We start from the raw sequence: 26,377 nt of genomic DNA, 5'->3' as shown, positions 1-26,377 counted from the left end.
TTGTTTTTATGTACAGTGCCTAGCACAATGGGGCCTCTAAGCACTACCATAATATACATAAGTGCTAATAATATAATATTGCACATATCACAAATCACATGGTTTTAAATTTGCTATCGACAGAGTGACCAGATCCAACCAGAGATGAATCTAACAAGACCTGCAGTTAAAGATTCTTCCAGAGATGTTACTACTTCATTTCATTCACGGCAAAAGTCTGAGGTCTGAGTCACTTTCAAATCCATAATATTATGCCTTTGGGGCAAATATTTTTTTTTTTAATGCCAGCTTTGTCTTTTTGATTGCATAGTGTTGGGTTTCATTATAGCAACGGTTCATAAAACAAAAGGTAAACTGTGGCTGGATTTTATGCTGTGACATGGCGTGGAAGAACAGTACAAGTGTCATCCTTCATTTTTAATGTTTTTCTTTGGCTTAGGGTGGAACGTATCATGATCCGCACCCAGAGGATGGAGCCTCTAGTAAAGAAAATAGACTTCTGTATAATGACCCTATTCCCAGAAGAGTTGGCAGCTTTTACAGAGGTAATTTTGCAATGTGCCTTACACAATTAACCAGTGTTTTAACATACAGTAGAATCATAGCATTAAGAAGGATATTCTGAGCTATACAAGAACAAGTAAAAAGGGTGACTGGAAAAAAAATACACCAAGCTAGTACTAAAGTCTATAGAGTCCTTCTGGTTTATCTCTTTTACTACAGTGCATATCTACAAAGTATTTTTTTGCAAATACTACCTTTTGCTGATTCACAAGGCATACATAGTATAATACTTTGCAGAGCACAAGACAATTTGCTTACATGGGTATTGGGGAAAAAATAAATTCAATGAAATAAAGGAGTTTATCAGGGTTTATATACTATTTTAATCACCAAGATATCTGATCACATTTAGCAATATACAACACACAAGGACATATTTAATGAGCTGTCTTTGTGTTCAGAAAACTTTCTTTCCCAGTCTGTACCATACACCTGCTGTTGTGTCCATTTTAACTGATAGGAGTGTTCTAAATACAAAATGTTAATTATTAAAGACTGGGTGGTATCTTTCATTGGTATACTAGCCTTTCATCTCTAGAGACCTAGATTCAAATCCGTTCTTTGATTTACTAAAGGACAAAATCTATTCTTTAAATGAAGTACATTTATATACGTAGATCTCCAGTAGCCATCTAGAGACCTGTTTGAAGGTCATTGGAGCCAACGAGCTGTTCTGATTATCGGTATTTCTTGCAGTGCCATCTCCACGTCCAGAGGGTACATTCCTTGAAACCAATGTGTCAAACAGAGTCAGTGCACTACCAGCAGACAGCAGCACTGTGACAAACCACTCAAAAAGACAGACTACCTTTGATCCATGGTGAGTTATTGTTTACACAGACATACACAGGGTAATATGGAGAGACTGCTAGAGAGCGGCCTCAATTAGGTTTTTCTTTAAAAAAGTCATTAACGTGATCACCTTGCTGCCTATAGTTGTGTTTGGCATGCAGACATCCTTATATGTTCCCTTTGCCTACACTGAAATAACATTGTATGATTTCTGCCCCTTCTGGATCCTCAAGAAGGATCTCATGAAGTTATTCCAGCAAACATATTTTTAAAAAATATATAAATGTTAATATATTTGTGTATTTTTCTCTGATTTTTCCATTACACAACATATGTCATCTGTGATTAAAGATAAGAGGGAGTGTGTCTACATAATGTGGCATACAAGGCCAGTAGTCCAATTTGTGGATTCCAGAATCCGCAAGTGGCAGACCAATGGAAAAAAATGTCTAAGATGCATGTCTTCATATATAATTTAGGATTGTATTTATGAAGAATATAGTTATTGTTCTACATGTGGTGATTGCTTCTCTCCTTTTGCTCATACACCACAGAACTGTGGTAGGTAACACTGCAGAAAGAAATGGATTCTTTCTATTGGGAGGACAGGACAAACCTTCTGTGTTAGCTCTGTATATTGTTTTTAAAAGATTAGAGAAACTTTTAGACAAAAATTGTATACTCAGTTACCTTTCTAAAGTATTATATGTGCCAGTTTTCTTCATTCCTACTAATAAACGTAATCTAACTCCATCATATAACAGAGAAATTAATTGTCTGTAATTGCACCAGTAATTTGACAGCCCTGAAATAAAGAAAAAAACATAATTTGGTCATTGACAATTATTTAGCCCTTAAAATCTTGTCATTCTACCGCTTTGTACAAATACAGTAATTTACATCAAATAAAAATAAGTATTACTCTTGGAAAGGATTGTGACTCATCTTTACATGATTAAAAATGGTGTTGGTTCTCACTAGTGCACTAACTATCCTTCAAACTCCATTATATCTTTTGCAAGCTTTTAGTAAGATCTTTAATTGTATTAACTATACAGTGGCTACAAAGGGAAATATAGTGTTATATAATGGATTAACTCCAAAGTACAGCAACACGTGGTTCTGTGTGAGAAGTCCTAGCAATGGTTTAACGATATTGCAAAATTGTTCTCTGCTGTAAGTGCAACTTAATCACATTTTTCATTAATGTAAAGTCTGTGTTTCTCTATATCTTTTTGTGGGGGAAATTCTGTAATTGCATGTAAAAATGTTAACTCTATTTTAATAGAACATGACTCTGACTACATCATTTTATGATGAACTAAATATTTAATGTTCTAATGGCATACATAATTGGTATGTGAAAACTCATCTCAAGTTATGAATGAATGTGTAATCCAGTTGAACTTCCTACTACTCTAAGATATTGCTTCTCACTCATCTTATTGCTCTTTGTTACCTCTTTCTGATGTCAAAGATTTTGTGAATGTTTTAGGCTGAACTGACACAGATGTTCCCTTGTCCGTGTATGCATTTGTACACCCGAGCTTCGCTGTCCGGCATCTTTAAAATTAAAGACATTATACTGCTGAACTTGTCCATTGTCATTAGGATTTACTCTTAAATGACTTAAATTATCTCTGCACTTAAGCAGCCTGAGCTAAACAAAAACATGTTTTTCATCCTATCAGGAACTTTTCTGTTTACCACACTCACTTTATATTCCTCTAAATTCTTGGGTTTTTCCATTTCCTTCTCTTTTTACGAGAGTAGATAGTTTGCTCTCTTTCACTTAATTCTCATGGAACTAATGCAGATGACAGTAATAGCCTGGCCTTGAGCCAGATGTATATTACCTGCCTGCACTGTGAGATTACCTGCATAGCTCTACCAATGTGCCCCAGTCTTGACCTGTATTATCCCTACTGCTACTACAGCTCTCTTCACTACAAGCTATAAGTTGTGTTGAATTATGCAACAGTATGTTGGAAGTCTCTGAAATGGCCACATATTAGACATTTGGGGGCTTGTGGGGAACTTCAGTTAGTGAGATCCCTTATGTAGGTGTAAATGTTTTTCAGTGCCCTTATGACAAATGGCCGGTCACATCCTCTTTATTGCATGCTACCTTTCTGCAGAAATGAATACGTTCTTTTCTTACCGTCACTTCAAGGAATTCATAGCTGTGGGCTGAAGCTTTACCAACTTGACATCTGCAGAGTGCCTTAGGCTTCTAGACATCTCCCATGAGTTTTCAAGACCAGAGTTCCTTTACACTTCTGGAATTTGACTAGACTATTGCAAGGAGCTGCAGATTCGTAATTTCAGTGGAGCTACACTTATTTACTTGAGCTGAAGATCTGGCTCTTTATCAACGCCGCATAGCTTGGTCTTGTTCACATCTCCTGATAATATATATTTCCCTTTAATTTTTCCTGCATAAATCTCTTTCATATGATTCAAGTAAGCCCCATTTTCATCTACAGTATTTGCCTTTTTTCTTTTCATCTACTCCCCGGTGTCTGAGCCCTCATACTTGTGCATGCAGTCCTCACTTCTCATCCTAATTGTCAATACTTCATGCCTTCATCTTCCTCAGCCATCCATGGTTTTGTTTGCTAATCTTTTCCTTGTTTGTTATCAAACCATAGTGCACAATTAACATATTTAAATTTGGGTAAATACTGATCTTTGAACTCTAATCTTTTGGAATGTTGTCATGCCCTGTTACACTGCCCATTATAACGGGAAAGGGGAAGCCAGAAGTGCACCTGAGGAGAGAGGAAAGGACCCTTTATTTTATTTACAATAGCTTTCCAAAATCCTGAAGGCACTGTGATTCTGTATTGGAAATAAAGCTAGTGACGCATACATGATACCAGTTTGGGGAATTCCGGTCCAGCCACTTTTAAAAGTTTAACAGTTAATTGCACAAAGTGATGCAGTTTCTGTTTTCATGATAAATGATTTACTTATTGAGGCCAAGCACTCTCGCCTTGTTGCAGTTCATGTATTTCTTGTAGTGACACCTGGTGGTAGCACTGTGTGTCTGTTTTTCTACTAGGAAGCCCCTTTTTCAAATGATTATAACTTGGCAGTAAACATTTGCTGTGTTTTTACCCCTATGTGCAAAATCTTTGTCTTAGATCTTGGGGGACAAGGACATTTAATTTTAAAAGGTAAAAAAATCCTGCTCTTAAGAGAACTGGTATTTAAAATAGTTTGCTAGTTTCAGATGATGTCTTGCCTTCATTTACAGTAACTCAATGACTATTATTCTTTTATTTTTTTTAAAAGTTAACCTAAAAGTCAGTATTTAACTTTGAGAATTTAATTACTGGCCATGTGTGGTAAGCACTTTTCAAAGAAACCTTCATAAAGATTTTTAAAATCTCTTTGATTAGGACAAAATCTAACTCTCAGATGTGTGAGACACAGTGTGTATGTCTACCCCAGGGGCGGGCAAACTTTTTGGCTTGAGGGCCATGTCAGGTTTCTGAAATTGTATGGAGGGCTGGTTAGGGGAGGCTGTGCCTCCCCAAACAGCCAGGCATGGCCCGGCCCCCACCCCATATCTCGCCCCATCCACCCCTCCCTGTCCCCTGCCCTCTCCCGGACCTCCTGCCCTGACTGCCCCCCACTGCCCCATCAAATCCCTCCTCTCATTCCTGACTGCCCCCTGAGACTCCTGCCCCATCCAACCACCCCATCTCCCTGTCCCCTGACCGCCTCCAGAACTCCTGTCCATGACTGCGCCCCGCCGCCCATCCAACCCCCCTCCTTCCTGACTGCCCCTCTGCCCCCATTCAACCCTCTGTTCCCCTCCCTCTGACCTCCCTGACCCCTATCCACACCCCCACCCTGACCAGCACCCGAACTCCCCTGCCCTCTATCCAACCCCTCCTGCCCCCTTACCACCCCGCCGAGAGCACCAGGACAGGCAGCCGCGTCACCTGGCTGGAGCCAGCCACGCCACCGCGCAGCACAGAGCACCGGGTCAGGCTGCGGCTCTGCAGCTGCGCTGCTCCACAAGAGCTCTCAGCCCAGAGCATTGCGCCAGCAGCGCAGTGAGCTGAGCCTGCCGGGGATGGGGAACAGTAGGGGAGGGGCTGGGGGCTAGCCTCCCAGGCCAGGAGCTCAGGGGCCGGGCAGGACAGTCCCGCGGGCTGTAGTTTGCCCTCCTCTGGTCTACGCTGTGCTGTGAAAACTATGGCAGAGAGTCTGAGCTCAGGCTCGTGGGGCTGATGCTACAGCACTAATAACTGTGTGTGGAGGTTAAGGCAGGAGCTCAAGGTTTGAAGTCCAGGGAGGGGGGTGGGTTTCAGAGCCCGAACTCCAGCCCAAACCACAATGTCTAAATTGCTGTTAACACCATAGCACAAGCCCCGTGAGCTCAAATCCGTAGACCCGGACTCTGAGACTCGCTGGTGTGGGTTCTAAAATGCAGTGTAGAAGTACTGTCTGTTTGGAGGTGTACCGTCAGTATGCACGCAGCAATGCCTCTGGAGCTGTGAACTACTACTGAGCGCATTAGCTAGGACCCCAGCCTACTGTAAAAGCTGGATGCTGGTCTGTTGGTACATGGATGTTTGCTGTACCACCTCCACTCCAGCTCAGTGCACCTGTACATGACAGGTGCCCTTACATGTAAGCAGTAGAGTCTGACTCTGCTCTTAACTTAGTTTTAAATTTTTGTCCCTACATCCATCTCTTCTGTGCAGCCAAAACACACAAGATGACCAGTATTGCCAAACCTAAGCATTCAAAAATCATGAGACAAGTTTAAAATTGATGAGGTTTTATTGCTTTTTTTATTTTTTAAATTGGGTTGTTTTTATTTGCCTTCTTGTTTCTGAGCTGTTAGGGTGCAATCAGATCACGTTATCAGGTTTTTCTCTGCAACCATAAGGGCTAGAAAATTACGTTAAAAAAAAATAAAAGCTATGATTCTCATGTAACTGCTTACCTCCAGGAGCTGGGGTTTTAAGAAAAAACACTAAATATCACAAGACTTGTCAGAAACTTGGAAGAGTTGGTAACACTGAGTAACTATACATCCCACTTTTACCAGGCTAATCCTGTTTATTCTTATATTAACTAGTGTCTCAATAACTTCTTTTGGATCCTTGAAATGTCCTGGTGTTCATGTTCTCAATCCAAATGTTCTATTTTTTTTAAATCAGTGCAAAGTCTTTGTTTTGAGACTTTCTGCTCTAATGCTATCTCTTTGTACCTTCTTATTTCAGTCTCCTCATATAACGAGCATGTGTTTTTGTATCAACCATTGTTCAAGGCCAAAGCTTGTCAGACCACAGCATATGCAATATGAGTTTGAGGAGTTGAGCACCAGTCTAATCAGTGCAAAGCCACTCCATTGGCCCCTTGAGCAAACGGGTTGGGGAGTAAGAGGGCGGATACCTACCAGCCTGTCTATCCATCACTTTCCTCCTCTTTATGGAGGAGAGGGAAGTGAAGAATAGAGCTCCACCTCCCTCCAGTTTTCTCTGCTGCTACAGGCAGACATTTTCTGACCTGGATGCAGTGAATCAAGGATGGGAGCCAGAACATAGAGCATTTGAATATTTAATTACCCTGAAAAAATGGTGCAAAAAATGTTTGGTTTTGATTTTGAAGATGCGATCATCTTAAATAGACAGTGACTCTTCTTTACATGGGACTTGGAGGCAGAAAAGCCATACCAGGAAATTCTGCATTACCCAATGTGTTATTGGGTCAATCTCTGTGGCAAGACAGAAGGGTTTGTATATGGGCCAGTGGAGCTGTATAGACATGGTCACTGGGTTTGCAATTTACACTGAGTCAATTTTGTTGTTTAACGCCCATGTTTTGAGGAATGGCAGGCAGCAAACTGTCCTGTTTTCTCCCACCCCAGCTCTCTAATAGTAGTAGGTGCACAATTAGATACTACAGGGTGAGGCTAAGGCTTTCTCAGCACCACTTGCTCAATACACAGCCCGGTGGCTTGGATGCTGTACTTCTAGGATTTGGCCTACAAGTTAGGGAAGATGGAACTATCTCAAACCACATACTTTTATGTCAATAACTGTGTGTGTGTGTGTGTGTATTGTCCATGTTACGCCACCTTTGATGGAAGGCATCCGTAAAGCTGTCAGCAGTTTACTCTTGGATTTCCTCCATGCTACATTAAATGGGTGAATAGTTAGAAGACAGCCTTTCTGCAGTTTTGCTGTATTACCAAATGCAAAAGGCTGGATTGAATTGGGAATCCCTAGTAATTTGAGGTCTTTTTTTAAAATTTGTATAAGAATCTAGTCATTAAATACTATACTAATGACTTTTCATGGAAGCTAATTATAGCTTTGTAATTTTCTAATGAAAAGCATATTGCTGAAATCTAGAAGGAGCATTCGGGGGGGGGAGTGTTTAGTGTAGATATATGTTCCAGAACCATAAATTATGCAAATCTCCACTTCTCCTTTCTTCCTACACATCAGAAAACCATCCCACCTCCTCAAAAAAAAAAAAAAAAAAAAAAAAAAAAAATTGAGCGAATGCAATTTGTGACAGCCTTTAGACATCATACATTCGTATTTGGATTCCCATCTGACTTTGCTTTTATATAGTAAATATAGAACATCCAGAAATTGAGCTTAACTTCTGATACAATGAACATACTTTGAGCATGGGATATGTCCTAGCCTTTTCATCCATATGATAAATAACATTTGTAGTTGTTTTCCTTACATTTAAAGTAATCTGTTGCTGATCAGCTCTGGATCAGAGTTTATGGCAGCCTGAAATTTAAAATTCAGTCTTTGCAATAACTCCAATTTTCTGTGGCTGTCTTCACTTGCCAGCACCGGCCCATGATCCAGAGAGAGACCCATCCATAAGAAAAGTTTAAGAGGAGTTAAGTAGAAGTGAACAACAATAGATCTCGACAGCTTCCGTGATGATAAATTTGGAGTCATGTCAGCAAAGCTCAAGAATTTTTGTAGACAATCTTTTGTTTCAGTCTCATGATTGTTACAGCTCTTCTGACCCTCAAACAAGTGATGGGCGAATTAGAACCGATTTTATCTGTTACAGATTATTTGTACGTTTGCTCAGATATTACTTTATTTTTTTTATAATATCATCTGTGTGATGTTTTTGTTTTGAATATAAAATCCCAAGTGAAAAATTAGACAAACTTTCAAGATAATCTTTTCCCTAAAATACCTCACTGGATGTTTTTAGTTAACCATTTTAACCTAACAATGTGTCCTTAGCTTTCCATTTAATTAAGAATGTTTTATCTATTAGTTTTATGTTAATCCTTGTGTCATAAAGTAATAGTATTTTGAATATCTTTGGTTTAAAAAAATCTGCATTCTTTAACAAGAAATACAAAGTGATCATATGATGACCTAACATCCAAAGATTTTTCTCTGACAATATTTTTTTTTCATGTTTAGGAAAAGTCCTGAAAATGTTAACAGTCAGTCAGAGCAACTCAAAGAGAAAGAAAAACAAGGTTTTTTCAGGGCGATAAAAAAGAAAAAGAAGAAATCTCAAACTGTAAGTATACCCAGTAGTTTCTAAAATAGTGTATATTTTCCATTGTTTTGAAGCTGCTACCATAAAATGGGCTAGACCAATGTTGTATTGTTATATTATGTGTGTGTTGATGTACCTGTGTACATCTGTTAGCTTTTTAACTTGTGGAAGTTGTCTTCTTTTCCTGTTCAGGATTTACCTACTTGCCTATTCAAATGTTTACTTGCTAAGGAGTTATACTTTCTACATTTATTTGCTTACATCCAAGACCCCTGAAATTCTATTACACTTGAGGTAGGGTTGCCAGGCGTCCAGTTTTCAACTGGAATGCGCGGTTGAAAAGGGACCCTGGCGGCTCTGGTCAGCATCACTGACTGGGCCGCTAAAAGTCCAGTTGACGGCAGAGCAGGGCTAAGGCAGGTTCCCTGCCTGCTCTGGTCCGTGTGGCTCCCGGAAGCAACAGGAATGTCCCTCCGGCTCCTAGGCACAGGGGCAGCCACGGAGGCTCCCCACGCTGTCCCCGCCCTGAGTGCCGACCCCATAGCTCCCATTCACTGGGAGCCACTCTGCTGCTGTTTCGCAAAACAATAGGCAGCATCAGAGTTGCTGGAAGATGTCTGTCTTCAGACTTAGGCAGATAAGATTGGCTTACACCCAACTACACCTAGAAGGTTTTCTTCACGTCTGCATGGACTGTAAATATGTAGACTGCCTCGCTCATCGGAGCAAGCTTTACTACTCATCAGTGGTGAGTGGAATTTATTTATTTTGCTGCAGCATTTAAGATCCCTAAATTATTGTTTCTGCCATAGAATCACCAACTGGCTGCGAAGCCATATTGAAATAATGATCTGATACTGTTTACATTCTGTACACTAAGATTTGGATCCAAAGCCCATTGGAAAGACTCCTATTTACGTAATTGAATTTAGGATCAGGCCCTAAAAGTGTGTAAATGTTAAAAATTAGGTCGGTGTGCTTCACAAAACAGCCTGTACTACTGAGGGGTAAAATATATGTGAACAGAAGTGCAGTAATATAGAGTGATTGAATTTTTGTTTACAAACAAAAGTTTACAATGACTTTAAGTTTAAAAAAAAATTGACAAATAAAGAAAAACTTTAATGTCAAATTTTAAGATGGAAAAGTCTAGGGGGATTGGGATGAGAATATGTATTAGTAAACACAGATTATGAAAAGCAGCACACTTTTTCTATTAGTAAATAAAGAACAAGGAAAGAAGCATGTTACCTGTAATGGCTTGGCTTTCGAGGCATTGGTGTTTTGTGTGTGTAGTTATTGGAGTGTTTATAAACTGTTTGTATTAAATTGGGAGGGTCAGATTCTAATCTCAGATGCATGATGTGAATGATCATGTATCTAGAAATATCTTCTGCTGTGCTGGTTTGAGAGGAAGGATGGTTTCACTGCTAAGGCAGTGGATTTGGGATTTGAGTTTGATTCCAAGCTCTGGTGAGACCTGCAGTTTGACCGAAGCAAGTCACTAATTTCTCTGTGCCTCAGTGCCTTCTTAAAAATTGGGAGAGTACATTTCCTTACCTCACAGGGACATGGGGACAATAAATATTTTAATGATCAGTTACTGGAGCTACAATTATGGTAAAAAGTCTATAAATAAAAACAAATCGCAAGTGTTTTGTGGGTATATTGTGATACACGCTAAACAGCTGAGATTAGAAACTGTCCTTTAACAGTGTCACAACATGCAACATATCAATCTTCTGTCAGCTTCAATGTTCTTATAGGCCTGATCTAACTCATCAAAAAGAAATGGAAAGACTACTGCTGACTTCAGTGGGAGTTAGAGCAGATCCTACACAGAAGCAGAGATCTCACCTTTTTTAAATCAGATCTTCACTCTCAGAACACTCCTCAGATCCTTTCCAGAGCCGAGAAGGATTCCAAATGTGTATCCGACAGAACTGATTTTACTCTGTGTTTTGGGAAAGTTGGGGGAGAGGAGATTAATCTGGTTGGTAGCCACAGCTACAGTAATCTTATGTCACAGTATTTTTCACCACAACCTTTTTCTATCTCTGTGGTGTTTTGGTCGCAAAATCAAAATTTATGCAATGCATAAATAAACCTTTTGAACTAGGCTAATGAAATATGAAGACTCTGGGTCAGATTGTTCTATCGTGCACATCAGTATTTGTACTTGTTTAGCACTATTGCCTTCAGTGGAATCATCTTGGTTTACACTGTAATGACTAGAAAAACAGGCCTGTCATCATCATCGCACAAAATGGGCCAGAGTTCTAGATGATATCATGTGGGAGAAAGGGAAGCTCCCATGATTTTAGCAGCAATATATCAGCTGGCACCACATAATTTCTCCATTTAACTCTGACTCAGCAGATCACTACTCTTGATAGTGCACTCCTCAGAGAAAGTAAGTGACTCTCGGGGCTGTGTGCAGCATACGTTTCTTAGGATCATGGTTCAAGTTTATATAAAGGACTTCTCTTACAAATGCCCTCAGTTCCTTTCCTACCATTATAGTTGCAGGTTTCCAAACATGTATTTGATTAATTTACATTGTACCTGTCTGCTGTCTCTTTTATCTGTTTATCTAGTTTATATGTTAGCGATAGTTTCAAGACAAAAATTAAAAGTATTTAATCCCCCTTTTTATAAATGAATGTTAGTGTTGATTACGGCTAGTTAGATTTGTGCTGATGTGTGTTTCTAAGCTATTTGTACATGCTGTTGCATGAGTCTGAAAATATTTGTCTGCTCTGTTGCCCAGCTAAAAATTGATCTGTTGCATGACAGACCCAGGTAAAATATCTAGATCTAAAAAGTGTGATTATGTGGTAGTAAAATGTTAATGACAGAGGAGCGCACTGGATGCAAGTGGTGGTTAGTGAGAAGGGTATTTCCTAAAGAGATGCTGAATTTGTACAGGTTCTAACCTACTATGGTTCAACCCATCAAGGAAGTGGTGTCTCAATCTCATGTTGATGATAGAGAACTTGAAAACCTAGCAGATAAACTGAGTCCACCTTTTCCAGACCAAGCTCCATGCAGGAGTTCCTACAGTGTGGATTAGATTACAGTGCACACAAAGCATTCAAAAAAATCGAAACAAGCACTTTGATCTAAGAGCACAAAAAAGTTAATGTACATGGGTCTACAAATCTTATACAGAGTGCTTACTTCTGCTCTTCTCACTTCTTAATAAGAAGTGGCACAGATTTGGAGCCAGAGTCTGATAAGAATCATAAAACCTGGTCTGGGGACCTGTTGACTCCAACTGGGTCTCTGGATCCAACAGGTAAGCACTGAGGCTACGTCAGTCCCAGTATCAGTAGCCTTGACCTCTTGGCTCGCTTATATCTGTGTACTCAATCTGTTCTGACAGTGAACTGAAAGAGGCAGTGACCAGTGTGCCACTCTGTTTGTTTAAGGCAGTGGGAAATCATCTGAGTCTGAGCAGGCCAGGATCTCTTCCAATTCCTGCTTCTGTATCTTCTGTTCATAGAGATTATCTCAGGTTATGTGTGGATGGTACTCAGTGTGAGGTGCTCCTGTTTGGTTTAGCGACAGTTCCTTGAATTTTCACCAAATACCAGGCAGTTGAGGCAGCTCACCTAAATCATCAGGATGTTCTATTTACTCATATTTGGATGACTAGCTTCTCAAGGCCCAATCTCGTCTGCTCTGCATATTATCTTCTTCCTACTCTGACAATCTAGGGCTTGGGATAACCTAGAAGACTACTTTCACTTCCATGCAGAGATTGGCTTCTGCAGCAGAAACACTTAACAACACAGTGTTAACTGCTTTTCTACCACAAGAAAAATTCATTGACATTCAAATACACATGGCTCATAAGGATACAGTCTCACGGCAAATCAAGTCATTTTTGAGATTCTTAAATCTCATGGACCCTGGCAAGTACATAAATGCACGTGTCTGCTTCAGAACAAACCCATTGCAGCCAAATGTGGATCAGGGCTTTGAAGCCCCATTTGAGGCACTGATCTAAAATTGTAGTCTGAGAAATCAGTCTGCAAGCAGTGCCTCAGCGAGCTGACAGTGCTTCAGCACGCACTCTGGCCCGCTGGGCACTACCGGACTGTCTGTGTCTTTTGGCAAGTTTCATTTTGCCAAAGATCTCCAGTCCTAATCCTGACCCTTTCTCCCGCAGAGTTATTCCTGATAATTGTTCTCCCAGGAGTAGGGCTTTCCAGAGGTAATTCTTGAAGGAATAAGGAAGGTTACTTGCCTATTACTGGAGTTCTCACAGAGGTAGTGTCTCTGCAGAGCCATTCCCATCCACTCTCCTTTCCCTCTTGCTTGGAGTCCTTCCTAATATAGCCTAAAGGAACTGAGGATAATTAAAGTCTCTGTGGCTCCTTTCATAACCTAGAATCAAACATTTTGATCCACGTGAGGGGTTGTGTGCAGTCTCAACAATCACTGCTTTCCACCTGGACCCAGATCTTGTAGCATTATGGCACATACTCCATGATGTGGCTCTGAAGAAACGTGTAACTGGCTTTCTTAGAGAACATTGCGAGCACCCTTCATGGTGATCGTTTGTTTTCATCAAAATTTGCTGAGTTACAAATAGTATGAAGCTTCAGACCATAAGATTTTAAAGGAGCTAAGCCAGCTAATGAATCTCTTGTCCTTAATTTATACAATTTCGAGCTAGAAACTAGAAGCTGAGCTGTTCTAAAAACCTTGAATTTCACCAATATGCCTGTCTTTCTGTTAGTTAATGTTATATAGTCTAAAGTACTACTGTCAAGTTTTCCTTTCTAGACAAAATAATACTGCACATATTTTACAAATGTCGATTGAGAGGGAAGTGTATCCCATTTGTGATTTTGACAGTGGACATTGTTTACTTGCACCCAGTGCCATGATGTCTGGTTGTATTCTCATACATTAAGAAACAAAATGTCAGCCAGTAATAGGGTTACCATACGTCCGGATTTTCCCGGACATGTCCAGCTTTTTGGGCCTCAAATCCCCCTCCAGGGGGAAATCCCAAAAAGCCGAACATGTCCGGGAAAATAGGGACATGCGGGGCCGGGGGTGCAGGGCCGGGGCCGGCACCCCAGGGCCCAAGCTGAGCCAGGCTGGAGACGCTGGGGTTGGGGCCGGGGCCGGCCGCAGGAGGAAGCCGCTCGGTTGGGGGGGTAGACTGGGCCGCGCCTCCTCCCCCGCCCCCCTCCCCCAGCTTACCTGCTGCCTGCTTCAGGCTTCCTGCGAATCAAATGTTCGCGGGAAGCAGGGGAGGGGGCGGAGTTGGGGCGGGGAATTTGGGGAAGGGGTGGGGGTGTGGGTGGGGGCGGGGCACTGTGGAGTGTCCTCTTTTTGGACACTCGAAATATGGTAACCCTAGCCAGTAATCATGCAACTGTAAATGCCTTTTTTAAAGGTGCTTTATTCAAACCTGTGTCTGAGGCCCCAAACTCTTTTCAGCCAAATTAGAAATACTAATGCTTTTGTTTATTTTTAAAATAGTTAAAACATAGTACGATTATTAATTGTACATCTGGAACATAAATATTACATACAGTTTTACAGAACATGCAAACTTCTGTAGTAATATTTCTGCTAGTAAAATATCGCCACAATTATGGAATTGAACTCAGTTAATGAGTCTTAAAAAGATTGATTTCCATTGATTTCAATAAGATTTGGATCAGGCTCTGTAGATCCAATGAAGGATCATCCTGAACGTAGACACACATTCATTATTATTTGTACATTCTTTACATATATATATAGAGAGAGAGAGAGGTTTAGTGATACCTGGGATTCCTTTCATAGGCATCCTTTTCTTCAGAATAGCAGTCAATTTGAACTTTTCCAGAAAGTATGGGATCTGTTAGTTATTGTTCATATTTACAAGTACCATTTGTGCATGAATATGTCAAGGACAGATCACTTCATTGAAGCACTATTTATGCATTTAGTTTTTTATATCTTATATTGCAGATAGAATCAACCAACGGGGAGAATCCAAGCATCAAGAAATCCCTCTTTCCTCTTTTTAATTCAAAGAATCATTTAAAGCATAGTTCTTCTTTGAAAAAGCTTCCTGTAGTCACTCTACCCATGGTATTAATTTTTAAGTACAGTAGCACTGAAAAATGCTCCAGTAAACTTGTTTTACTGACTACAGCAGCATGTATTATATTTTTAAGGGATCACATTCTCTTTAAGCCAGTTAAGTATCTTGGACCAGTTCCATAAATTCAAATACAATCAGCAGTCCTATCAGAACAAATCTAATAAAAAGGATTCATAATTGAGTAGTCTAAGATATACTCAAAATATAATATATCTAGTTACTAAGAGAGGAAGAGCCTGGGACTAAAACTAAAGAAGGCAAATTCTCCTGAAATCAGTTACACTGTAAAACAGAGTGACTTTCCCCTTTTGGTTGACCAGTAAAAATAAATGTTAAAATAATTTGGTTTATAAATTGTATTTATATTTTGTTTACAGATTGTTCTCTTATGTCCAAATTTAATTAATGAACTATTGTTACTGCAGGCTCAGTGACAGATCAATTTTTATTAGGTTGTGCTGCTGCTGGATTTTTCTTTGTCCTAATTGTTACTGGTGACCTTTTATTAGTGAGAGCAAATTTTGGTAGTTTTGTTTTTGTCTGTTATTCCATGGAATTGTGGTATGAGGTAAATCCCCTATATATTAAAAAGCTTTACATTTTGTTCAAGTTTTACAGAGACACAAATATGTTGAGCTTGAGGATAGGGTCCCCCTGTAGTTGTAGCAGCAAGACTCAGCAATATACCCAATTAAATACAGTTTTGATCTTTTTTCATCCAGGGCAAAATTTGGCTTTACAGAACTGGCCCACGGTCTTAACTGCAATATGGAATGCTATTGAAATGAGGATAAGGCACCGCAGGGCTTTTCGTAGGCTTTTTAAAATGCTCTCTCTTCCAGCAACTAACAGCATGGGAATGCTTTAAGGGTTGAGGTTGTAACAAATCTGCATGATAGCCACAAATATTATCCTTTAATATGGGGGAAAATATTGAGAGGACATTGCAATTCAGCTGCAGTAGTGGGCTTCACCTGCATTGTATAATTAACTAGGAGTGGGGGATGATTCCTACATCTATTCTTAAGGACCTACTGAAATCCCCTTTTTATTATGTTGCAGATGCCCGGCAGTGATGGTCAGGATCTTTTGGCATTACAGAAAGCCATTCACTCTTCCAGTCTCCAGAGCAGCAGGCAGAAGGATTGGCATCCTGAGAAGATGACAGAAATCCAGACGCATGTAAGTGTCATTTTCCGTTCCCCACACCCTCTCGCTGTGGTGTCTTGACAAGCTTTTTCTGCAGTGAACAGAAAAATTGCATTTGCCATTATCCTCTGCTCACTTCTCAGTCCTGTGGCTACTATTCTGCATAATTGAGAAGTAAGGGACATGAGACAGAGAAGAACAGTGTATTAGAATCCATACAGTACATATCACCTGCTGGAAGGACATCACAACCTTCCTTCATTCCCCTCCCCACGCCTTGGATTCGGGGCAGTACCAATAGGACTATAGCAGTGGCAAAAAATCCGGAATGGAATCCATAATAGTTCCTGTGTCCACCTTTGAGGCTGCAAAAGCTTTGGTTATGTTTTTGTATTAGAGGCGCTTTCAAACAAAAACAGACTATTTGGCCTTGTCTACGCGCACACTTAGTTTGAGGCAAGCTGGGCTGTAAATCTATCTCACGCTACCCTGCCGTGCACTATGCGTCTATGTGGACCATGCTGCTTGCTGGGCACTACAAGTTCTCTAGTGCGCTTTGATCCACTCCACTTGGAAACAGGAGCAGATCAAAGCACACTACAGAAATTGTAGTGCACAGCAGCAGCATCCATGTGGACGCGTACATCCCGCTTGCTGTGAACTAAGCGCTCATGTAGACGTCCCCCCTAGAGCTTCAAAACCAGACAGGAGAACTTCATTGCAGCTGCCATATTTTAAAAAAAATAATTGGTGGAACAAAGTTTTTCTACTGTAGCTATCTCAACTGTTCAGACAGCAATAGTAGATACTGACCATAACCACCAAGCACTTGATGTATTTCCGTATTCCTACACAGTGGGTCCTAGTCAGTGGATTGAAATTAAATATTCAGAATTAGTAAACAGTAAAAGTGACTAAGTCCTGACATTTTTTTAACGTTAAGCTGGTTCCGTTTAAGACATGCCCAAGGCAGTTAGTTTTCCTACAGAAAGGGTGGCATGCTAATATAACAGCAGGGCATAAGACCAAATGTTTCCCTCATTCTTTGTCTTCCAGAGCCAGCCTTTAAAATCCCTTCGGAAGCTGTTACATCTCTCCTCCTCCTCAAATCATTCTATCCCCTCTGAATCCCGCTTCCAGCCATTACCGAGTCAGCCAGCCAAAGCTTCTTTTTCTGAAGTGCGAATTCACCCCATAAGTCAAACTTCCAGTAGCAGCAGCAATGTGCGGCAGGAGCCCCAATCAAAAGGCAGGCCGATACTTCAGATACCAAGCCAGATAGAACCAAGTTGGCATGTGTCTCCAGTGAACAGGAGTGCTAGTGACGGGACTTCCTACTCTGATCAACTGCCTTCCAAGAGTGGACAGAATGGGCCCACGTATAACCGAACAAACCGATCCCGAATGCCAAATCTGAATGATTTAAAGGAGACGGCCTTGTAATGGCACTCCCGATTGTACACCAATTAACATGGGAATTTAAATCGAGGGTTTGGTGGTGGTGCTGGTGATAGTAAGACTGTATTTTCAGCTTTATAAAAGTGTGCAATATGTACCTGTGGGGCTATACTGTTTGGCACCACACTGATAGTCAGGGATCATATAGTAAAACAAGATGAATTATTAATTACCAGTCATCAGAAATCTCATTGGATGATAGTGTGTGCAATTCAGGGAGAAGAAATGTGTTGCCATTTTTTCTCATTTACATTCCAGCTCAGTGCACATCTGTCTGAAAGCCCGGGTGAGTTTAAGTATGTACTGGCACTTCGAGGGGTGAAAACAATTAGTGTCTAGACTTATGCCCTTACTACATATTTTGCTGCCTAGTTAAAACAGTGGGGTTTATGTGATACAAGTATCCCTGTTAAGGGTTAAAGTTGAAATTGTATGTCTTAAATTTGTTTTTTAAACTTCCACATTTGATAGGATTTGTAATATTTATTTATGATGAACTAATATCGTACTGTTATAATCATATCTCTTCTGTTACAATGTAAAGTTATTTTGAGCTGTTTGAAACATTGTGAAGCAGTGCAACAGCTACCGTAGTTTCTATAAAAACTAACAGTAACATTTATATATTGCATCAGGAGTATTTTATTCTCTCTCTCTCTCGAATATATATATATAAATGGTAAATAACTGATTTTTTTAAAATATACTCATTTAAAAGAAAAGTATTGTTATGACACTATCTGCCATATTTTTATACATTTGTGATATAAAGTGCAGTATTATACTTCTAATAAAAGGGAGTTGAATGTGGATATAAGTGTGACTGTAACAGTATGAATCTTGCTCAGCTATGAGAGCGCAGTACTATAGGCATTACTATTGATAGCAAACAAAAGTATAATCATTTCAAAACTTTATATTGGCTATTTTGTTGGAGGTATTGGCTGAATGTAAGAGACTACGGAACTGTACAGTAATCTGAATATGGTATATTCTCCCCTGAACGTGCACTTAGCTTTCCCAGTAGTGTCAATGGGAGTTATGCATCTGCATCAAGAGACTAGAAAGCTTGGTATCACTTATCTTTCTCTAAAGGGAGAAAGTGCCCCTTTGCCACAAGCTAACGCAGATGCTCTTCCACTTAATAGGGTGAAGACCAAAGAAATATAGCATGAGTTGCAAGTGACATGCCAAAGTTGTGACACTTACACATAGCATAACACTGCAAATCATGGTATAAGCTTTTATGCATATATGTATTTTACATTTGGTTTAAAAGTCTACTAACTAGAAAGATAAATCTTGTATTTAAATTTAAAATGCTCTTGCACTTTCTTTTCTTCCTGTTTCAGGATGTACTTAAAGCTACTAAAATAATGATATTCAGTTAGAGGTGGGAATGGTGCCGGGCAGTTTAATTTCTCCCTGTAGCTTGCTATCAGAATATTCCCATTCACAGTCAGTTTCCAGTTTCTACAAAATATTAGATGGGAGGTTTCAATCTCCTGTAGAATATTATGAAAAGAAAAGGGATTGCCGCCTTTATAACAATGGATTTTAAGTGTAGGGCCTGATTTCCCCTCTCACGCTAGTGTAAATTAGAAGCAAGTCCACTGAAGTCAAACAAGTTACACTGATATAAACTTGGTGTAGGTGAGAGGAGCATCAGGCTGTAGTGTCAGAACAATACAATCTTTCCTACATTTAAACTAATTCGTTCAACTCTTGCATCAGTCTGCAGTGTCGCTCACTTTCTGCCTGTTGTCTTCATAAATCAATTGTACTTACAGATATTCTGTCCTTTCCAAAAAGAAGTCAAGATGAGTATGAATGTCATAATTTAGCCACAGATATAGATGTAAAAATAGCCATCTATTAACATTTGGAGTTCCTACTTTGTTGCAAAAGGAGGTGAAGTCCAAAATAATGCATTTAAGAACATTAAACAAAATTGACACCAAAACTTGCAAAATCTGGCTCATAGGGTACAGTATGTTGTTTCAGGTTTGCACAGTACAAAAAAAAATTGGTAACAAGTTTGGCAGACTATAAAGCAGGAATTCTTGATTTCTCAGCTGCCTGAAAGAAATGTGCATGTGTTGTTTTTTTCAGATTTTATCTGATATATGTAATATATAAACACTATATATTATATATAATATACATGTGGGTGTGAAACAGTGCTTTTTATGTCTTGATAAGCTCAGTAGACAATAATGCAGTTTCTAGTTTGAGAGTGGGGCTCTAAGCAGTATTGTATGAATGTCTGCAAGACTGGTAGTGGCCGGGTTTGGCTCGTTAGTCTTATAAGAACTTCTTTTTTCATTAAATAATACATCACTTGCATTTTGCCTCTAAAAGTCGTCTTACCTTGCTGTTAAGGCCTTCACACTTGGATAATCACATTGGGCCATTATGCAGATTTATAGGAAGAACAGAAGCCTCCAGTGGATTTCCCCTCAGCATGCAGTAAGCTAAATAAGAGAGATACTAATTGTACTGTCAGTCCTTTAACATCCTTATTGCAGCTTCAAGTGTGATTCAGAAAACATACAGACTATTTGCTGGTCCAAATTTATGAGCTCTCTCTATCCTGTACCGCAATTTCCTCTTTAGAAACTTCTACAAACCTTGAAAAATTAAAACTGATCAGTAAACTGCATTGAATGTATGTAATTCTCTTCCTTCTGTTTGAAAGAACGTGAAATTCTCATTTTGTGAACTGGTGTTGATTTAAATGTTCCCATATTTTTAACCCTGCCTAAATTCCCAACATTTAGTGTATTACTAATACAATTTGGCTAAGGCTCCCAAAGGAATCTTCTTAGGATAACTGAGATTTGCTAACTCTTGAGTAGAGAAAAGCCTATTACAGAGCAAACGATTTTTCAAGTGTGAGCTTTGCTTTTTACTGAGATTATTGGTCTCTAGGTCTAACTTTGCTATATTATATATTCAGTGGATTTACTAAGAATAAAGCAGCGAAATTAGGGCTTAAGTTTCCATTCTTTGCCAATTTGTTTTGCCTTATGATGGAGGCCCTAATGAGAACATAAAAGAAACAAGTTCACAGGAATTAATTAGGGTCATTTATACAACTCAAACTGTCTAAACTTGTCTGAGTTTGGCTCTTGTAAACTGAAAAATAGGCACTTTAACCTCTTTTTAATTAAAATTTATACTCTATACGTGGACCTAAACTAGCCTTTCACAACTGTCATGAAAGTTTGCTAACCTAGAAACACAGATTTTTTTTTTGTTTTGCCCTTTTGACCATGATAATGAAAAAACTAATGATATGGTACTCACCTGTCAGGGGGAAAGGTACATATTCTGGGCAAAGGGAATTGTGCAAGGCTGGTTGAAATTGTTGGACGCTTTGCTCCACCAGCATATTCAGAGGTTCACTATTCCCTCTGGAGCATGCACCATCACTGTTCTGAGTGCAAGTACAAGTCATGGTCTGAGAAGAACAGTGGGTAGCACTCTCGACTTCAGGAAGTCAATCTGCTGCCTCTACAAATTCTCCCAACCCACAGAGCTCAAGACCAACCTCAAACTCTGATTTCTGCTGCCAGATCAGATCCAGGTTATGAACTGGATGTATAGGTTCTAATGTCTCTGCATTTTAATGCATGTTTACAGACTACCATTCTCTTAGATCAATGTAAAGACAGGCCTCAAATGAATTCATCCTCAGATAATTTACAGACCTATTGCCTTCCTCTCTCACATAGGTTTCTGGGAGCAAAGGTGGGTTATGCCTTTAAAGAGGTGGACTGGTATTATTGCAGAGGCTTGAGATTTTTTGGCCACTATTAAGCATTCCAGTTGGGTCTCTATGAAAGATCATCTGATCAAAGAAGTTTGAAAAGGCACAAAATAAAGACTAGATTTTTATTTCCCCCACAAGTCCTTACAAGTGTAAGTTTACTATACTGCGGTGGCCATCCTTAAAAACTTGCCACTTGCCTTAAATAATCTGCAGTATTTTAGGCATTTCTTCTAATAGGAGCAATGTAGTTTAGCTAATATTGGAGATGAAGTTGTTGTTTATCTAAAGTAAAATTGACAATCTTTCAAGGGTGACCATCAGCCAGAAAGTCAATTGGGTTCCTATTCTGGTTAGTTGTTCACGATCCTAAAACAATTTGGGAGTCAGGCAGGTTTTAAATTTTTATACATCAAATTAATATAAGAACTATAACTGTGTGTGTGAGTAGAGCTATGAGAAACATTAGAGTCGCAGTCAGTTCCACAAGGAATATTCTGAATAGCCATAATGATGTATTGTGTAATTTGTGTTGGTTGTGAACATTTGTTTAATTTCTTCAGTGTCTCTTGGCAGACACAGACATCCAAAAAGGGGACCACGCTGTGTACCACTCAGCTTTGCTGTTGTAGAATTGATGTAAATAGGCCCAGTGTGTGCAGTGAAGGGAGTATGGCACAGGAGACGTTAAGAAAGGTAGAGTGCCCTATTTAACCATTTCTAAAATATCCTTCAAATCAGGATACTATTCTAGGAACAGGTGCCTTTCCCCATGCAACTTCCTTTGTCTGTCTGTCATAATGTTGACCACTTCATAAACTGGGGTTTGCAGTGAATGAGGAGAAAAGCCATTTAACTTCTAGCCTTTGGGATATTTAAGGAGCAATTTGAATAAACTTTTATACATAGTTTGGTGTTTCTAGGAAAAGCTGGTTCCAGTCATGGAGCATCATTGCATAAGGTGCTTTTGGGTCAGATGTTATGAGAGAACTGCAAAGTTTTTCTCTCACCAATCAGCCCCAAATCACAGGAACAAGTTTGGGGGGAAGACTCTCTTGATGGAAAAATCCCTTGGCTGAGTGGCCTGCTTGAACACCTTCTGAATGTATAAGGTACAAGTGTGATAGATTTAGGTTATAGTTTACCTCCACTTAGTTCTGCATGGCTGCTGTCATGATCAAAGGTATCTTGGTGTTCAGGCAATTGGTTGGAGCAAGAGGACCTCTTGGAGACAATGACTAAATGTAAGATGCATAAGATCAGTTGTAGGGGCAGCCATCTCTGTGTTGTCCGTTTGGATGCTCTCCCTCCATTAAAACAATGTACTGTTACTATCCCAACCCTTCTGCAAAGTGTAATTCAAAACACATAGCCAAATGCACGTGACTTTTGGTGTCTCAGCCCAAGAGACCGAATGTGGAGTTGATGGCTTAAAGGCTAAGAGATCAGGGATGTAGCTCTGGACCTTTCCTGTCCTCTCTCGGAGTTGATCTACCTCCTCACTCTTACAGAATGTGGTCAGGGTTTGCTTAGTTGGCCCTCAGTTTACCATTGACTTATAAAATGTAATTTTTACAGGAAAAGATCTATAAAGTATTCCATCTTACACTTTAACATAAGAGAATTATGTGCTCTTTAGGAGCCTAATAGCAGAACTTCAGTTGGCCTTCATCTGGATGTGCTTCTAAAAACCTCTAAGCCAGCTCAGCTACCCTCATGGAATCCTAATGTCATCTTTGCACTGCTTTTCAGTCTTCCCTTTGTGCCCTCCATTTATTTCCATGTAGTTTTCAAATATTGTAGTTGCCTTGTTCTTTGCTATTGCTCTAGCGCAGATTATCAGGGAGATAGAGGCCTTATCTATTACTCCACCCTGGTTTGCTGCTCTACGCAGAGACAGCTATCCTTAGACTTGCTCAGGATTTTCTTCAGTTTAATTTTTCACTTCATCCAAGGAAGAAATCTTATCTCATTGTCCCATTTCCCTCCCTCCCTCCACAAAAAAATAAAAATTAAAAAAAAAATCAATCTCTATGATGAGTTAGAACACAATAAAAAAAAGCACCCAGACTAAGGTTTCACATGGACTTGTTTGTCTATGTCCATTCTGAGGAAAGCCTCAGCAATAGAGGGGGGCATCATAAACATACAGGGCTGGATATGGCAGCTCACAGGAACTGATTCCATTAAATCTCCAGTTGCCAAAGCCAGTCTGCAGCACAGAATATGAATTTCTGCAAATCTATTGAATCTGAAGCGCTTTGTGTAAGCTCTTGAGATGTAAATCAGATGACCGAGTGTATCACGGTTTAGTAAAAGGCTAAGCCCAAAGTATAGGGTGTGTCTATAGGTTGTGTCCTCAGCTTGCTGTCTCCCCAGCAAGGTGTTTTTGTACTCCTATTTTAGGTGCATCATATGAAAGGATATGTCTCATCAAAAGGAGTAATTTCTGACCTATAAATTTGGATTATGTGGAACAATGATCATGAACTGAAATCCTCCCTGAAAGTGTAAAGTTATTGGAAACTCCATTGAAGCATTTATAAATCTGGTTAATCTGTTAAGAAAACCATTCAGGACTGCTTAGATCTCCACTGTCAAATACTGAATTATATGGTCTCAAAGGAAGAGGGATGGCCAAAGAACAAGGCTTGGAGAACTTGATGATGATATTTTTCACCACCTGGCAGAAAGGGCTATGCCAAAAGTACGAAATTGTGGAGGTAGTTTTTCCAAACTTCCAAATTTATTGGTAAAGAATTACCCACTTCCATTAGCAGCTATTAGAAATTCTAAAACGCACAAACTTTTAAATCTACCATGCTTTCTGTTGTGGAAGGGGTGTGATGTTGTGTTAACCTTTTTAATCCTTGAATACAAACTGATTTTAAAATGTGTTGGATATGTAAAGAAGACTTCACACAAGTTAATAAACCATGTGTAAAGTGTTTATATACAACTCTTTGTATCATGTCGTTGGTACACTGTATCAATTATTTTTGGGCATGTATTCCATTCTTAACTTCTGTACAATTTCTATTGTTGCTGTAAATATTATAAAAGAGAAAAAATATCCTGTGGTAACCTTAATTATCAGCATGGAAATGGTTAATTTTTACTGAGCACAATGTATTTTTGACTGGGCCTTCCAAACTATGTCTTTAATAAAATGCAGGTTTTGCACTAGAAAATTGAGGTTCTCATGGCTAATGTTACTCAGAGAGCATTTCACACCACAAGTATGGAGTTTCCTTTGACATATCAGCTTGTCTCTCACCTTTCATTGTGTTGCTACATGCTGGACGTGTGAATCCAGATGATCAGAATTGGATCGGAATTTAGAAATGTGCCTCAGTAGAAACATTTGTTGCTGGATCTTGACCTCTTCCCAGTCTGAGATGTTTGGCTTGCACCAGTCCCCCTGAAAATTCTTGGCCTAGGTGTTCGGAGTTTGAACACACTCCTTCCACCTTTGTGCCAGAGTTTTCTCTGATGGGTGCTGAAGTACTATTCTGTTTGGGCCATGCCTTATCCATTAATACCCCAGCTTGTATACCTTATTTTGCGGCAGGGAAAGCAAAATCTTTCCCTCTTCCTCCTCTCCCTTAAGAGGCCAAAATTTCTGGAGCTTTGCCCCTTGAAGCATATCCACCCCAGGCATATTGTCTCCATTTGTTGTCTGCTCACCAGCTGTTACCAAAAAAGGCCAAAAGGTGCTCCATCTTGAAGGAGAACTGCTCAGAAGCCACAGAAGAACTACTCTGCCATGAATGCACCAAGCTGAGGAATGCATGCTAAGATGGGGGAAGAGGGTTAAAGGCTGGATGACTTGTTGGGGTCTCCACATTCCCTGACCCTTAGAAACCAATGGCATCCATTTAAGTGGTTTAGCTCTCCATGGTTCCTCATCAAAATCATCTCTGCAATTTCTGTGCATTTGGGATGTGAACCTTGCATCACATTCCAGGTGGGCATATGGGGGCCAGATTTTTGAGGTGTTTAGGTGTCTAAAGATGCAGATAGGTATTTAGTGGGATTTTCAGAAGTGTCTAGGTGTCTAACTTCCATTGGAATTAATGGGAATTAGGGGGCTAGATGCTTTTGAAAATCCCACTAGGTGCCTATCTGCATCTTTAGGCACCTAAATACTTACATCTGGCCCATGAGCCTTCATACTCCAGATCAATTTTTAACCCAGGTTAATTTTCTGCCATGCCACAGGTACATTACATTGATAGCATGAAAACCAGAATATCACAGTAGTGTTTCTCTTTCCAGATTGTCTTATCTTTTGCCTGTCCTCTTTGTGCTTAGTTTTGCCCATCCCATCCTCTTCCATGCCTTTGGCCATATCATTGCCCTCTTCGTATTGCTTCATTGCCTTCTTCCTGCCTTCAAGCTGTTTGCCCTTTCCTGAAAGGCCTTACTTTCCTGCCTATATTTCTCCGCTCGTTTCTTGCCCATCTCTCTTCCCTTCATATCTTCCCACATCTCCCTCATGTGCCCCCTTTTTAGCCCCTCAGTCATTTTGCCCTCAATGCTTAAATGCCTCCTTATATACATACCAAATCACTCTCTAGGATATTAAATCCTTCCTTGCAATATGCATCTTCCACAAAGGCACAATGAACTCTGCAAGATTCCTTAGATCACGGATTCAGTCACCACATGGTCTACAGTAACTTGTTAGCTACTTGTGGCTAGGTTAGTATCCTCTTTATTAATCCAGCACTGAGCAGGCTGATGCTCAGTAAATTTAAAGAATTTTGGTTTCCATCTACCTTGGGGAGAGTCGTCTGAGCCTCTCCCTCCTCTGCCATTGCCAAAGACCCTGTGCCATCATTCTCACAAAGGATGGTCAGATGCAGCTGTATGGAGGAATGGAGACCTTTTCTCTCAGCCCTCCGCCTCATTCTGTGACCTCCAGGAAGTGAAGTGTGCTGCTTCTGCAATGCTATCCCATTCTGATGGGCTGGAGTGAGTTACCATTTGGGGGCAGTATTGAG

The 26,377-nt window shown here is 39.9% G+C and overlaps 1 protein-coding gene across 3 annotated transcripts in view; it reads left to right on the top strand.

Moving 5' to 3' along the window:
• CDKL5 (cyclin dependent kinase like 5) overlaps positions 1-23,364 on the top strand; it is a 204,067-nt gene extending 180,703 nt beyond the window's left edge. Inside the window, exons 13-19 of one of the 3 annotated variants that reach the window (XM_054006732.1) lie at positions 124-222; positions 440-545; positions 1,261-1,384; positions 8,796-8,898; positions 14,857-14,979; positions 16,055-16,174; positions 17,198-23,364. In XM_054006732.1, the coding sequence (XP_053862707.1) occupies positions 124-222; positions 440-545; positions 1,261-1,384; positions 8,796-8,898; positions 14,857-14,979; positions 16,055-16,174; positions 17,198-17,584 (1,062 nt within the window). In that variant the 3' untranslated portion in view covers positions 17,585-23,364. The remainder of the gene's footprint in view (positions 1-123; positions 223-439; positions 546-1,260; positions 1,385-8,795; positions 8,899-14,856; positions 14,980-16,054; positions 16,175-17,197) is intronic. The other 2 variants (XM_054006740.1, XM_054006747.1) reach the window with 2 other exon arrangements.
• Positions 23,365-26,377: the final 3,013 nt, after the last annotated feature.

This window comes from Malaclemys terrapin, chromosome 1 (assembly GCF_027887155.1).
Source record: "Malaclemys terrapin pileata isolate rMalTer1 chromosome 1, rMalTer1.hap1, whole genome shotgun sequence".
In the NCBI taxonomy this organism is placed as follows: domain Eukaryota; kingdom Metazoa; phylum Chordata; order Testudines; family Emydidae; genus Malaclemys; species Malaclemys terrapin.
The sequence above is the reverse complement of the archived record's forward strand: the minus strand, read 5'-3'. Positions and strand labels throughout refer to the sequence as shown.